This window comes from Chiloscyllium plagiosum, chromosome 23 (genome assembly GCF_004010195.1).
Source record: "Chiloscyllium plagiosum isolate BGI_BamShark_2017 chromosome 23, ASM401019v2, whole genome shotgun sequence".
Taxonomy (NCBI): Eukaryota; Metazoa; Chordata; class Chondrichthyes; order Orectolobiformes; family Hemiscylliidae; genus Chiloscyllium; species Chiloscyllium plagiosum.
Genome location: NC_057732.1, coordinates 57,780,087 through 57,795,748, shown reverse-complemented (window position 1 = coordinate 57,795,748; position 15,662 = coordinate 57,780,087). Strand labels below are relative to the sequence as shown.

General features: G+C 43.6%; 1 protein-coding gene across 2 annotated transcripts in view; it reads right to left on the bottom strand.

Annotated features, from left to right (window-relative positions):
* Positions 1-1,912: 1,912 nt before the first annotated feature.
* The window catches only part of LOC122561890, a 255,316-nt gene continuing 241,566 nt past the window's right edge, over positions 1,913-15,662 (bottom strand). For both annotated transcript variants that reach the window (XM_043714223.1, XM_043714224.1), the window contains exon 19: positions 1,913-2,299. In XM_043714223.1, coding sequence (XP_043570158.1) covers positions 2,180-2,299 — 120 coding nt within the window. In that variant the 3' untranslated portion in view covers positions 1,913-2,179. The remainder of the gene's footprint in view (positions 2,300-15,662) is intronic.

The window sequence follows — 15,662 nt, the reverse complement described above, 5'->3', positions numbered from 1 at the left end:
GTTGATTGGTGTGGGTGTCTCGGAGATGTTCCCTAAAGCGCTCTGCTAGGAGGCGCCCAGTCTCCCCAATGTAGAGGAGACCGCATCGGGAGCAACGGATGCAATAGATGATATTAGTGGATGTGCAGGTAAAACTTTGATGGATGTGGAAAGCTCCTTTGGTGCCTTGGATAGAGGTGAGGGAGGAGGTGTGGGCGCAGGTTTTACAGTTCCTGCGGTGGCAGGGGAAAGTGCCAGGATGGGAGGGTGGGTCGTAGGGGGGCGTGGACCTGACCAGGTAGTCACGGAGGGAACGGTCTTTGCGGAAGGCTGAGAGGGGTGGGGAGGGAAATATATCCCTGGTGGTGGGGTCTGTTTGGAGGTGGCGGAAATGTCGGCGGATGTTTTGGTTTATGCGAAGGTTGGTAGGGTGGAAGGTGAGCACCAGGGGCGTTCTGTCCTTGTTGCGGTTGGAGGGGTTGGGTCTGAGGGCGGAGGTGCGGGATGTGGATGAGATGCGTTGGAGGGCATCTTTAACCACGTGGGAAGGGAAATTGCGGTCTCTAAAGAAGGAGGCCATCTGGTACAAACAGACCCCACTACTAGGGATATAATTCCCTCCCCACCTCATCTGTGTTTTGCAGAGACCATTCTCTCTCCAACTACCTTGTCAGATCCACACCCCACTCCTGGCCCCTTGCCCCTGCCCACGTAAAACCTGCACCCCCACCTCTGTCAAAGGCCCCAAAGGATCCTTCCATGTCGGCAACAAATTTACCTGTGCTTCCACATGCGTCATCTACCATATCTATTGCAACCCGATGTGGTCTTCTATACATTGTGGAGACAAGATGCCAACTTGTAGATTGTTTCAGAGAACATCTCTGGGACACCTGCACCAACCAAACCCACTGCCGAACACTTTAACTCTTCCTCCCACTCCACCAAGGACATGCAGGTCCTTGGCTTCTTCCGTCACCAATCCCTAGCCACTTGGAAGGGGAACACCTCATCTTCCACCTTGGGACCCTGCAACCACACAGGATCAATGTGGATTTCACCATTTTCCTTATTTTCCCTCATGCTGAAGATCTAAATCCCCTTGCAGGGCCTCTCTGTTCAAGATTGGTCAAAAGAATTGCTAGGATTACGGTCTGTTTAAAGCAAGGTTACCAGTTTAATGAATTAAGGCAGCCTGGTGCAGATTTGTCCAGCAACACAGAGGTTAAAAGCTTGGTGCAATTACATTTGAAAATTATACATAATTTATGTTTTTTAAGAGATGGTACAGCTGTAATTACAAGAAAAGACCAATCACATATAATAAGGTGACCTGATTTATAGCTGGTTAATCCAATGATATTTCCAAGGAAAGGGTTCTTAATTTACCTAGATCACTATCTCATGCTAGCAGTTCAAGGTTAGTTCGAATACCAAATGATTCATATTATGAAAAATCCATTGTTCTGTCTTTGTATTTTAGCTTAATTCTGCAAAGCAGCAGTACAAGTTCACAGAGTCAAATCATTACTTTCAGCCATTTTTTTTGTTATTTTAAATTGAAAAACCATTTTGTGGTTAATAAAAATCTACATATACTTGTTGCTTCTGACAACAGCCTAAATTCAAACTTTAGATCCTCAACCCCACCTTATCCCAGTCCCAAGCCTCCAACTCGGCACTGCTCTCTTGACCTGTCCATCTTCCCATCCATCTGCTACACCCTCCGCTCTGACCTGTCTTCCTCCCCCCCCCCACCTTTGTCTACCTATCACATTCCCAGCTACCTTAGCCCCGAGCCTCACCCTTGCCCATTTATCTCTCAGCATCCGGCCCACAAGCTACATTCCTGAAGGGCTTATGCCCAAAATATCGATTTCTCCTGCTCCTTGGATGCTGCCTGATCTGCTATGCTTTTCCAGCACCACACTCTTGATTCTGATCTCTAGCACCTACAGTCCTCACTTTCTCCTGCATTAAAAGCAATGCCAATACTATTTTCCGATTGTGCTGTAGCTTAGACCTAACCAAAATCTGTTACTGGGATATGATCCTGGAGTAGATCAAACTCTTACACCTCTAATATTCAACCATTAAACTAAATGATACCTGTTTGTATTTGCATCATTAGGGAGATAGGAATTATCTTCAGATATTACAATTAATAAAGGATATGCAGTAACTAATGATCTAGAGTGTTTCAATACTTGATTAAAGTACCCTTTTTTGTGAGATTGTTTTGTGCTGCATCAGTTAGCTTTCTGCCTATTTCAGCTCTTGAGTCAGGAATTGTATCCAATTCATCTCTGTCCACTTGAATCTGTCAATGAAAAGAGATTGCATCAGTTCCTGAGATGAAACCCTTTAATACAATATGCAAACTTCTTATTGCATTTATCTCTGACTGGTATTATCTATCTGTAACCTATTATGTAGTGAACAGACAGCAATCCAAGATAGATGAGGTGGGAAGTGATTATATACGTATTGAATACTGTTCAACAAAGATCAAAACATCTACAGTGGGCAGGGAGGAGAGATGCTGAAGACATTTTAAATGAATAAATGCTGGGTGCTGGGAAAAAAGGGTCACTGGATTTAATTTTTTTCTCTCCATAGATGTTGTCAGACCTGCTGTTTCTCCAGCAACAAACAAATTGCTGGAAATTTTCCACAGGTCTGGCAGCATGAACAAAGAGCAAAGAAAATTTACAGCCCAGGAACAGGCCCTCCAAGCCTGAGCCGATCAAAATGTAATGTCTAAACCTGTCAGTCAATTCGTAAGCATCTGTATCCCTCTACTCCTCACCTACTCATGCATTTATCCAGACGCATCTTAAATGAATCTACCGTGCCTGCCTCTACCACCTCTGCTGGCAACGCGTTCCAGACACCCACCACCTCTGTGTGAAGTACTTGCCGCGTGTATCCCCCTTAAACTTTCCACCTCTCACCTTGAAAGCGTGACCTTTCGTTACTGAATCCTTCACCCTGGGAAAAAGCTTGTCACTATCCACCCTGTCTATACCCTTCATGATTTTGTAAACCTTAATCAGGACCCCCTCAATCTTTTTTCTAATGAAAATAAACCTAACCTACTCAACCTTTCTTCATAGCTAGCACGTTCCATACCAGGCAACATCCTCGTAAACCTTCTCTGCACCCTCTCCAAAGCGTCCTTATCCTTTTGGTAATGTAGCGACCAGAACTGTATACAGTGTTCTAAATGCGGCCGAACCGACGTCTTGTATCATTTTAACATGACCTGCCAGCTCTCTTATACTCAATACCCCATCCAAGGCAAGCATACTATATGCCTTCTTGATCACTGTATCCACCTGTGCAACAACCTTCAGGGTACAATGGACCTGCACTCCCAGATCTCTCTACCCATCAACTTTTCCCAAGGCCCTTCCATTCATTGTATAATTCGCTCTAGAATTAGTCTTGCCTAAATGCATCACCTCACATTTGTGTGAGAAAATTCCATTTGTTTTGGATCCAGTGACCCTTCAGAACTGATGGTAGCTATGAAAACGTTTACGTAGAAGATAGGGTAAGGAGTAAACAATGGGTGGACAGCACCTAAACAGAACAGTTGGACAGACAAAGGAGTGGTTAAATGTGAGTGAGAATGACTAGCTAAAATCTCTGTAGTGACTAGTGATGTGTGGGCTAGGTGGGGAAGCCATGGTAAATGTGGGGTTACAGGGGTAATATGGGGGGTTTGGGTGGCATGCTCTTGGGAAGTTGGTGTGGACCCGATGGGCTGAATGGCCTTTTTTCTGCACTGTAGGGATTCAATGATACTGTATTAGCCAAGTCTCTCATCCCAGAATTGAGAGTGGTGCAGTGACTCAGTGGTTAGCATTGCTGCTTCAAAGCATCAAGGTCCTGGGCCTGATTCCACTTTCTGGCAACTGTGTAGAGCTTGGATGTTCTCCCCGTCACTGAGTGGAAACCTACACAGACTAAAGATGTGTTGGTTTATGGATTGGCCGTGGGGAAATGTGGAGGGTTACAGGGATAGGGTAGCGGAGGTTGGGTATGGGTAGGATGTATTTTGGATAGTCAGTGTGGACTTGATGTGCTGTATGGTCTGCTTCAAGATTAGAGTGTGGCTGGAAAAGCACAGCAGGTCAGGTAGCATCTGAGGAGCAGGAAAATCGACGTTTTGGGCAGGAGCCCTTCATCAGGATCTGCTTCCACACTAGGGATTTTATCACTCTTAAGTTGTTGGAGGGAATTCTGCAGAACAGGATTTACAAGTATTTGGAAAAGCAAGGATTAATTAGGGATAATCAGCATAACTTTGTGCATGGGAAATCATGCCTCACTAATTTGAGTCTTTTTGAAGAACTGATGAAGGTAGAGCAGTAGACATTGTCGATTTGGAGTTCAGCAAGGTGTTTGAGAAGGTTCTCCATGTTAGACTGGTTAATAAGGTTAGATCATCTGGAATCCAGGGAGAGCTAGTCATATGAGGCAGAATTGGCTTGAAGATAAGAGATAGAGAGTGGTGGAGACTTGCTTTTCAGATTGGAGGCTTGTGACCAGCGGTGTACCACAAGGATCAGTTGTTAATCCATTTCTTTTTGTCTTTTATATAAATGAATTGAGTATAGGAGGCATGGTTAGTACTTTTGCAGATGACACCAAAATTAGTGTAGAGGACAGTGAAGAAGGTTATCTCAGTACAATGGGACCTTGATGCAATCAGCCAAGGAGTGGCAGGTGGAGTTTAATCTAGATAAATAAGGTAAGGTAAATCAAGGCAGGACTTCTATCATTAATGCTAGAGTTCTGGGGAGTGCTGCCAAACAGAGGCCTCAGTGCAAGCTTGTAGTACCTTGAAGGTGGAGTCTCAAATAGACTGAATACTGAAGAAGGTGATTGATACGTCTGCCTTTATTGGTCAGTGCATTGAGTACAAGAGTTGGAATGTCATGTTGCAGCTGAACAGGATATTGGTTAGGTCACTTTTAGAATACTGTGTTCAATTCTGGACTCTCTGCTATAAGAAAGATGTTAAACTTGAAAGGGTGTACAAAATTGATGGAGAGTTTGAGCTATAGGGAGAGGCTGAATTGTCTGGGGTTGTTTTCCTGGAGTGCCAGAGGCTGAGGGGCTTGATCTGCAGGAAGTGAGAAGAGTTAAGAGAAATTATTTAGAGTGAGGATGAGCTTGACAAGGTGAAGAGGATGATTGTGGATGGGGACAGTTCAGGCCTTTTTTTTCCATGAAGAAGCTGAGAGCTGAGACTATGCTAATTTGGGATGGTCGTGTAAAGGGATTGCATGTCCATGGTAAAGAGGAGGCAGCTATAGCCCGCAAACTGGAAATTCTGCAATTGACATAAAGCGTCAACAGAATCATGGAATGTGAGTGGGTAGGGATTGGACATGGGGAACAATAAACCAAGTCGAGAAAGGAAGATGAGTTTTGTGGGGAAGGAGCAGGCAGAAACAATGGATCTGCCTGGGCAGTCCTATTTGTGGATTTTAGGAAGAAGGTAGAAGCGAGCTGTGTGGGATTGGGAGACTATGAGCTTGGAGGGCTGGGACAAGAGATCATCAGATGAAATGAGGTTAGTGACCATTATCAACATGGTAGCCTGATGTTCCGTAGCAGCTGGTGGTCCAAGGCAAGATAGGAAGATGCATCTAAGAGCTGGCGCTCAGCCTCTGCATTGTATAGGTCAGAATGCCAGACAATAACAGCACCACCATTGTCATCAGGCTTAATTAGAAATTAAAGGGTTGGATCTGAAAGCATGGAGTGCAGTCATTTCAAGGGGATTTTGGGCAAGGGTTGTAGAGAAATTGAGGTGATCAATGTCATGTTGACAATTCTCAAACACATCGAGTGCTCGTAAAAGGCTGGAGGGAGAGTGTTGGAAGTGGGAAGAGGAGGCAAAGAAATGGGCATGGAGACGAAGGTAACAGAAAAAGAGTTCAATGCAATGTTATGCCTGAAATTCATTAAGGTGGGTACACAGGGATAAAACTGAGACCTTTCCTGAGGACCAAACGTTCAGCATCAGAGAGCAGAAGGTCAGATAGGATAGTAAATACGTGACAAGGTGGGGTTGGGAAAAGGGATGGAGTCAAAGAGAGGAAGGTTCCAGAGAAGGTTGCAGATTGATGCTTGAAAGGAAAGGAAAGGAAAACGTTCTCCACCCTCTGGATTCCCCAGCCCCATATTTGACAGGGCCCTCAGCCAGGTTACTTCATTCAAGTTAATCTACAGTAATGTACTGTGATCTCCTCTATAGTGGGGAAACAAAGTGCAGAGTGGGTGACTATGTCACAGAATACCTGCATTTTGTGTGCAACTGAGCCTGCAGTTGTCTGCCACTTCAACACACCACTGTCCATTGGCCAACATTTGTCTCAGGCTCGCTGCAGTGCTCCAGCTAAGCTCAGCACAAGCTGGAAGAACAGTGCTTCGTTTTCCACTTGGGAACTCTACAGCCTTCTGGATTCAATATCAAGTTCAACAATTTTAGGACATGAGGCCTAAATCCTCACCGTAATCCCCTCGCACCAGACTTTGTTATCACATGGTCTGTTATTACACACTACCCATTGTTAACCACAAACAGTCCCCATTAGCAGCCATTCATTTTACTAGACTGACTGTTATCCATTCCTTTGTCCAACTGTTCTTCTCTTTTGGCTCAATCTCCACGTATTGTTTACTTCTTACCACTTCCCCTCACTCTATCTACTACATTAAAAAAATCTTCTAGCTACCATCAGTTCTGAAGAAAGGTCACTTGGACCCGAAACATTAACTCTGATTTCTCTCCACAGATGCTACCAGACCAGCTGAGATTTTCCAGCAATTTCTACATTTGTTTCTGATTTCCAGCCTCCACCCCTCCTTCACAGAAGGGGGGAAGATGTGTTGGGTAGGCTAAAGGATATTAAGGTGGACTGGATGGGATCTATCCCAAGTTGCTGAGGGAGGCAAGAGAGGAAATAGCTGGGCCCTGACAGATATCTTGGAGGACTGGAGGGTTGCTAATGTTGTCCCCCTGTACAAGAAGGGTAGTATGGATATATAGTATGCATTTTGGGAAGTCAAATTCTAGAGCGAATTATACAGTAAACGGAAGAGCCTTGGGAAACGTTGGTGAACAGAGAGATCTGGGAGTTCAGGTCCATTGTACACTGAAGGTTGCTGCACAGGTGGATAGTGATCAAGAAGGCATATAGTATATTTGTCTTCATCAGATGGGGTACTGAGTATAAGAGCTGGCAGGTCATGTTAAAATTGTACAAGACATTGGTTCGGCCGCATTAAGAATACTGCATATGGTTCTGGTCGCCACATTACCAAAAGGATGTGGACGCTTTGGAGAGGGTGCAAAGAAGGTTTACAAGGAAGTTACCTGGTATGGAAGGTGCTAGCTATGAAGAGAAGTTGAGTAGGTTAGGATTGTTTTCATTAGAAAAAAGGAGATTGAGGGAGATCCGATTGAGGTCTACAAAACCATGAAAGGTATAGACAGGGTGGATAGAGATAAGCTTTTTCTGAGGGTGACAGATTCAGTAACGAGAGGTCATGCTTTCAAGGTGAGAGGTGAAAAGTTTAAAGGGGTACACGCGGAAAGTACTTTACACAGAGGGTGGTAGGAGCCTGGAACGCATTGCCAGTAGAAAGTAGTAGAGGCAGGCATAGTAGATTCATTTAAGGTGCGTATGGACAGATGTATGAGTAGGTGGGGTGCAGCGGGGTACAGATCCTTAGGAATTGGGCGAGAGGTTTAGACAGTCAATTTGGATCGGCTCAGGCTTGAAGGGCCTGTTCATGGGCTGTAAATTTTCTGTGTTCTTTGTTCTTTCATTTTTTTAAATTAGTATTTCCCCAGCATACTGTTTTAAATCAATGTGTTCAGACAAATTGCATCTCCTGGATAGGTGGGCGTGACCTGACCCAAAGCTAAGGACACTACCGCTGCACTACTAGAAGTCAACACTAAAACATCTGCATGGTAAACGAATAGCACAATTGGCAGTAGTCATGTTTGAAGCCATACCTCCAAAGAGATTGGATCCTGAATTCAGTGCTTTCAATCACTCAACCATATCCCACAAAATGCTGAGAATGCACCCTAATGTTATCTGCAAACTTATTTAGACCATCGACACTTTCATCTGTATACAACAGAGGTCCCAGTATTGATCCTTACAATGGTCACGACCTCCAGTCAGAAAAATATCCCTCCATAACTACCGTCTGGACCAAGCCAATCTTGCATCCAATTTGGCAACTCACTGCGCAGTCATGCAACGATCTTCTGCATTAGCTTACCATAACTGACTTTGTCAAATGCTTTAGTAAAGTCCCAGGCGAGTGAGTAACAGCACAGAGGACAGGTAGGGTCAGTAGTGTGGGAGATCGGTTGGGGGAACAAGAGTAAATGAGAGAAGATGGAATAAAAGGAATTACAATGAAACAAGGATAGATTTAGTTAAAGTGAACAGGATAAATATATAGCAGGAAAGGCAACAAGCAGTGGCAAACATTTAAAGAGGTAATTCATGACTCTCAGCAAAAAAATACATTCCAGTCAGGAGGAAAGATTCTGAGAGAGAGAAACCAGTAAGAGCTAACCAAGGAAATTGAAGAGAGTATTATATTGAAAAAGCATATAAGGAGGCAAGAGTCAATGATTGTTCTGAAGACTGGGATAAATTCAGAATCCATCAAAAGAAAGCTAAAAAGATTTTGGAGAAAGTATGTAGCTCAGGTTGAGGATCAGGTTGTCAATCTGCAGTCCTTACAGGATATTTTGTACATTATGTTCCTTCTGCTAGCTGTGGATATGGGGTCCTTCAACTTACCATCATTAATTGTTTTAGTGTGGTAGTAGGTTTGTGGGCTACCATGATGCCTAGGGATTGGAGTAGTCTGGTGGTCATCTCTGAAATGCTCAAAGACTGCAACAAATTTTATATTGGACAAATTGGCAGGAAACTAGCCACCAGGATACATTGTAGACAGGCAGGAGGCTGCAAGAACACAGCAAGTCAGGTCGCTTCAGGAGGTAGAGAAGTCGAAGTTTCGGGTGTAACCCTTCTTCAGGACCTAGATATATGAGCACCAACTTGCAAACCCAAAAACATGACTAACTACCACTATTATCCATAAAAACACATGAAGAGGGACACCAGTTTGACTGGGACAATGCATCCATCTTGGGATAGGCCAAATAAAGATAGATTAGATTAGATTACTTACAGCGTGGAAACAGACCCTTCGGCCCAACAAGTCCACACCGACCCGCCGAAGCGTAACCCACCCAGACCCATTCTCCTACATTTACCCCTTCACCTAACACTACGGGCAATTTAGCATGGCCAATTCACCTAACCTGCACATTTTTGGACTGTGGGAGGAAACCGGAGCACCCAGAGGAAACCCACACAGACACGGGGAGAACGTGCAAACTCCACACAGTCAGTCGCCTGAGGCGGGAATTGAACCCGGGTCTCAGGCGCTGTGAGGCAGCAGTGCTAACCACTGTGCCACCGTGCCGCTCACACCACTGTGCCACCATGCCGCCCACACCACTATGCCACCGTGCCGCCCAGGAATTCCTAGGGGTGTGGCACTCAAATCAGAAATTCATTAACAAAATATAGATGTGGACCCCATTTACCAACCTCTCAGAAGCAGAACTGAAAATGATATCATCCACCACAACAAACCAATAAATAGCTAGCGGGGCAGAACACCAATGCTTCACCAGGGACTCACCAATGATATTACATAGCAAGGTGACGAAATGTCTGAGAACAAACCCACTGGCTCGGCAAGAAAACCGACAGCCAGAGGGTTGAAAAGCTAATGAAAAGAGAGAAAATAAATTATGTGGGCCAACTAGTGAGGAATATAAAAACTGACAATAACAGCTTCTTTAAATACAGGAAGTCAGAGGTCAAAGTAAACATAGAAAATGAATCTGGGGAGATAGTTATGGGGAACAAGAAAATGGCAGATATTTTGCATCAGACTTTACAGTAGTAGATACTTCAAACATCCTATTACTGTAATACTAAATCATACGAGAGAGGAATTAAGGACCGTCACCATTAGTAGAGAAGAAATAATAGATAAACTAATGGCCTAAGTGCAATTAATTCCCTGACACTGATTGCTTGAATCCTAGGACCCTAAAAGGTAGCTATGGAAATAGTGGGTGCATTGGTTGTAATTTTCCAAAAAATCTTTGATTTGGAGAAATACCAGCGAATTGGAAAATTGCTCATATGACACCCCTATTCAAAAGGTGAGGGAGGCAAAAAACAAGCAACTGTAGGCTGGTTAGCCTAATATCTATTGTTGGAAAAGAACTGGAGTCAATTAATAAGGAAATAATAGCAGAACATTGGGAAAATCAGAATCTAATCAAGGAGAATCAACATGGCTTCATGAAAGAGAAATCATGCCTGAATAATTTAGTAGAGTTTTTTATGGAAATCTTAACAAGAGTGAATAAAAGGGAACCGAATGATGTGCTATATTTGGACTTCCAAAAGGTGTTCAACTAGCTATCACCGTGGCACAGTGGTTAGCGCTGCTGCCTCACAGCGCCAGAGACCCGGGTTCAATTCCCGCCTCAGGCAACTGACTGTGTGGAGTTTGCACATTCTCCCAGTGTCTGCGTGGGTTTCCTCCGGGTGCTCCGGTTTCCTCCCACAGTCCAAAGATGTGCAGGTCAGGTGAATTGGCCATGCTAAATTGTCCGTAGTGTTAGGTAAGGGGTAAATGCAGGGGTTTGGGTGGCTTGCGCTTCGGCGGGCCGGTGTGGACTTGTTGGGCCGAAGGGCCTGTTTCCACACTGTAAAGTAATCTAAAAGGTTTAAGCTATAAGATAAGAGCACATGGTGTTAGAGGTAGTATATTGTCTTGGATAGAGAATTAGCTCATGGGCAGGAAACAGTGACTAGTAATAAGGGTTCTTTTTCAGGTGGGCTTTCTGTGACCAGTGGGGTTCCACAGGGTTCCGTGCTGGGACCACAACTGTTTACAATATATATTAATGACTTGGAGGAAAGAATTGAATGTACTGTAGCCAAATTTACAGATTGTATAAAAGTAAACAAATTGTGAGAAGGATACAAATAGTTTACTGAGAGATATTAATAGGTTAAGTAAGTGGCAAATAGTTGGCAAATGGAGAATAATGTGGACAAATATAAACTTATTCATTTGGAAGAGATAACAAATGAAGAAAAAATTATTTAAATGGAGAAAAATCTGCAGAAAACTGCAATGTAAGGGGACTTGGGATACTTGTGTACGAAACGCAGAAAGCTAGCACACAGGTATAGCAGGTAATCAGGAATGTTGGCCCTTATTTCAATGGGTTGGAGTATAATAGTAGGGAAATTTTACAAGACTGTAAAAGTTTTGCAACTGTACAAGATGCTGGTGAGTCAAAAAGTGTGGTGCTGGAAAAGCACAGCCAGTCAGGTAGCATCCGAGAAGCAGGAGAGTCAACGTTTTGAGCATAAGCTCTTCATCATGTGAGATACAAAGCTCACTCACTTCAATAATTTCAGTCCGAGACAAGATCTGAAGCAATCAGTATGTTTATTATACGCTTGCAAGCGTGGTGCCTAAAATGGACATACAGAGTTTAGCAAGTACCTATCTTATATAGGATTCACTACTCCAAACCCAGTGCCCATTACTATTGTTTATGTCTTGCCTTATCCGGCCTTGTGCATAACAAAGTACAAGTTTTACTCGACCATTTCACCACATCCTGTTGTGGCCCATTGTTAGGTATATCCTTCTTCATGATTATCTACTTCTTCCACCTGTGCTATTTCCTCCCTTTCCCCAACCATATTGATCCTTATGACCTTTTAATTGGGGTTTGTTTTTGTGTTTTTGAACAAGTGGGAAACAGATGCTTATAACTACTGCTTGTACAAGCATATCTGGCTTAACCTACATCCTCACAGCACCTTATCTATTTGTCTACCATTGTTAGCAGGCACGATTCCTTCTTGCATTCACACTTTAGCTAATACAAAAACAGTTATATATTTCCTCCACATAGTTTTCATTCTTGTTGACTCAGCTCTTGGTTGAAACAATTATACACTGGTGTGAGTGCATTTACTTTGCATAAGTAATTATAATTGCAGAAGTAACACTACTTTACCTATATCCCACAATCAGGAATGTAGGTGCTCCTTGGATGCTGCCTGACCGGCTGTGACTTTTCCAGCACACCTTTTGACTCTGATCTCCAGCATCTGCTGTCCTCTCTTTCTCCAAGATAAGACCACATCTGGAGTACTGTGAGCAGTTTTGGTCTCATTATTTAAGAAAACATATTGTTTCATTGGATGCAATTTATAGAAGGTTTACTAGGATGATCACTGGTATGGAGGGATTGTCTTATGAGTAAAAGCTAAACAGGATGGGACTGTACCCACTGGAGGTTTGAAAGAATGAGAAGTAATCTTATTGAAACATATTGAATTTTAAGGGGTTTGACAGGAAAAGTGCTCAGAGAATGTTTCTCCTCATGAGAGAGTCGGGGACCAGAAGGCATAGTCTCAGAATAAAGGGGGCCAATGTAAAACTGAGAAGAGAATTAATTTCTTCTCTCAGAGGGTTGTAAGTCTTTGGAACTCCTTTTCACAGTGAGCTATGGGGGCAGAATGTTTGTGCATATTTAAGACTGAAATAGATAGATTCTTGATCAGTAGGGGAATGAAGATTTATGGGAAAAGGACAGGAAATTGGATGTGAAGTGTGTTGGATCAGCCATGATCCTATTGAATGGCAGAGCTGGCTCAAGGGGCCAAATGGCTTACTCCTGTTCTTATCGTTGTATATTGCAGGCAGTGGTGAGGATGGCAAGCATGAGACATTGTGGGAGGTGATTGCAATACCAGAGATAGAGTAAGTGTAGGGTGGCAGAGAGAAAATAGCATGGCACTTATTCTGGTGGAGCAGAAAAGGGAAATGACCTTGCGGCACTGCTGACTGTTCCTTCACAACACAGAGTCTGCACCAACCCAGGCAGTATCTCAGTCAAGTTCTGCCAGGGTCTAGTGACATGGCCTCCTCTACCATCCTCCAGGAAGAGGACACTCCAACTTTGAACCAACAGCCTCTTCCCCTTCTGACACCTTATATTAAGTCCATCACTGAGCAAGGCAGTTTTAGAATGTCAGTGCTCATCCAGATGGACAGTGACCTTTAAAATATGACATGGTCTTTTGGTGGATATCTACTGGATGTCAAGTTGTTCTGGGAATGGTATGTTGTAAGATGGGGCTAGAATCTGACATGGGTGACTTCGTAGGTGCAATGAAGACAATGAGGTAAGTTTGGCAAGAGATATCTTGCTAGGCACTGTGGTGAAAACTGTCCAAAAAGTTTGATGGAATTCAGACAATAAATCTTAAGATACAGCCAAAAAACCCAAAAGAACTATGGATGCTGAAAATCAGAAATTGCTTGAAAACGCAACAGTTCTAGCAACTGTGGGGAATTAACATTTTGGACTCAGTGACCCTTCTTTAGCTCTCTGTCTTTATTAAAATTGTCCTTGACTCTACCCCTTAGCACATTATTCACCACCATCTCAGCATAACCACAATGCTGCACAAAGTAAGGAGACAGAGGATTGGGAAGCCTTTAGAAACCAGCAGAGGATAATTTTAAAAAAGAGGGAGAGAAAATGAAAAATAAAGTAAACTATCTAGTAATTTAAGAGAGGATTGCAAGAGTGTTTTTAGAAAAATAAAAGATAAGAGAAAGATGAGTGAACATTTAACAACTGGAAAATGAGGCTGAAGAAGTAGTAATAGCGATCAAAGAAATGGCAGAGAAACTGAATAGATACTTTGCATCAGTCTTCACGGTAGAAGACACTAGTAGCATAACAGCATTTTAAGACAGTCGGGTGGCAGAGGGTAAGTGTAGTGGTCATCACGAAGATGAAGATAATGGGAAAGGTTTTGCATCCAAGAGTTCTGAAGGAGCAGCTGAGGAAACTTTGGTGACATTAGCGGTGGTCTTTCATGAATCACTGGAGTCAAGGTGGGTCCCAGAGGACTGGAAAATGGCTAATGTCATATCCTTGTTTAAGAAGGGAGGGAGTCCAAAGACAGGAAATTATAGATCAGTTCGCTGGATCTTGGATGTTAATCAGATTTAGAGTCCATTATTAAGGATGACTTTGTGGAATACTTGGAATTACACGGTACTATAGGGCAAAGTCAGCAGTTTCATCAAGTGGATGTCAGTTAGAATTCTTTGAGGAGGTAACAAGCAAATTAGACATAGGAGATCCAGTGGACGGGATCTATTTGGATTTCCAGAAGGCCTTTCACAAGATGCCACATAAGAAACTGCTAAATAAGAGCCCATGTGTTAGGGATAAGGTACTGGCATGGATAATAGATTGGCTGACTGGCACAAGGCAGAGAATGGGGATAAAGGAGTCTTTTTCAGGTTGGCAGCTGGAGATTAGTGAAGGGTCAGTGTTGGGACCACAACAATTAATATTATACATTAACAATCTGGATGAAGGAACTGAGGGCAATGTTGCTAGGTTCGCAATGACACAAAGATAGGTGGAGGGACAGATAGTATTGAGGAAGCAGGGAGACCACAGAAGGACTTGGACAGGCTAGGAGAGTGGGCAAAGAAGTGGCAGATGGAATACAATGTGAGAAAAAGTGAAATTATGCATTTTGGTAGGAAAAGGGACTGAGCCAACATTCTAAATGTGGAAAGGCTGCAGAAATCTGAATCATAAAGGGACTGAGGAGTCCGAGTTCAGGATTCTCTTAAGGTTAACATGCATGTTCAGGTGGGAGTTAGAAAGGCAACATTGACATTCATTTCAAGAGGACTAGAATAGAAGAGCAGAAATGTACTGCTGAGGCTGTATAAAGCTCTGGTCAGACTGCATTTCCAATATTGTGAGTAGTTTTGGATCCTGTATCTAAGAAAGGATGTGTGGCATTGGAGGGAGTCCAGAGGAAGTTTTCAAGAATGATCCCAGGAACGAAAGGCTTGTCATATGAGGAGCAGTTGAGAACTTAGGGTCTTACTCGGAGTTTAGAAGAATGAGGGAGGATCTCATTGAAAGTTACAGAATCCCAAAGGTGGAGATGTTTCCACAGGTAGGAAAGACTAGGACACGAGGGCATCTCCATTAATGATGACCAACTTGACACCGACATTTTTTTACAAACCCACCGACTCCCACAGCTACCTGGATTACACCACTTCCCACCCTACCTCCTGCAAAAATGCCATCCCGTATTCCCAATTCCTTCGCCTCCGACGTATATGCTCCCAGGATGACCAGTTCCACCACAGAACACACCAGATGGCCTCCTTCATAAGAGACCGCAATTTCCCTTCCCACGTGGTTAAAGATGCCCTCCAATGCATCTCGTCCACATCCCACACCTCCGCCCTCAGACCCCACCCCTCCAACTGTAACAAAGACAGAACGTCCCGGTGCTCACCTTCCACCCTACCAACCTTCGCATAAACCAAATCATCCACCGACATTTCCGCCACCTCCAAACAGACTCCACCACCAGGGATTTATTTCCCTCCCCACCCCTTTCCGCATTCCGCAAAGACCGTTCCCTCCGTGACTACCTGGTCAGGTCCATGCCCCC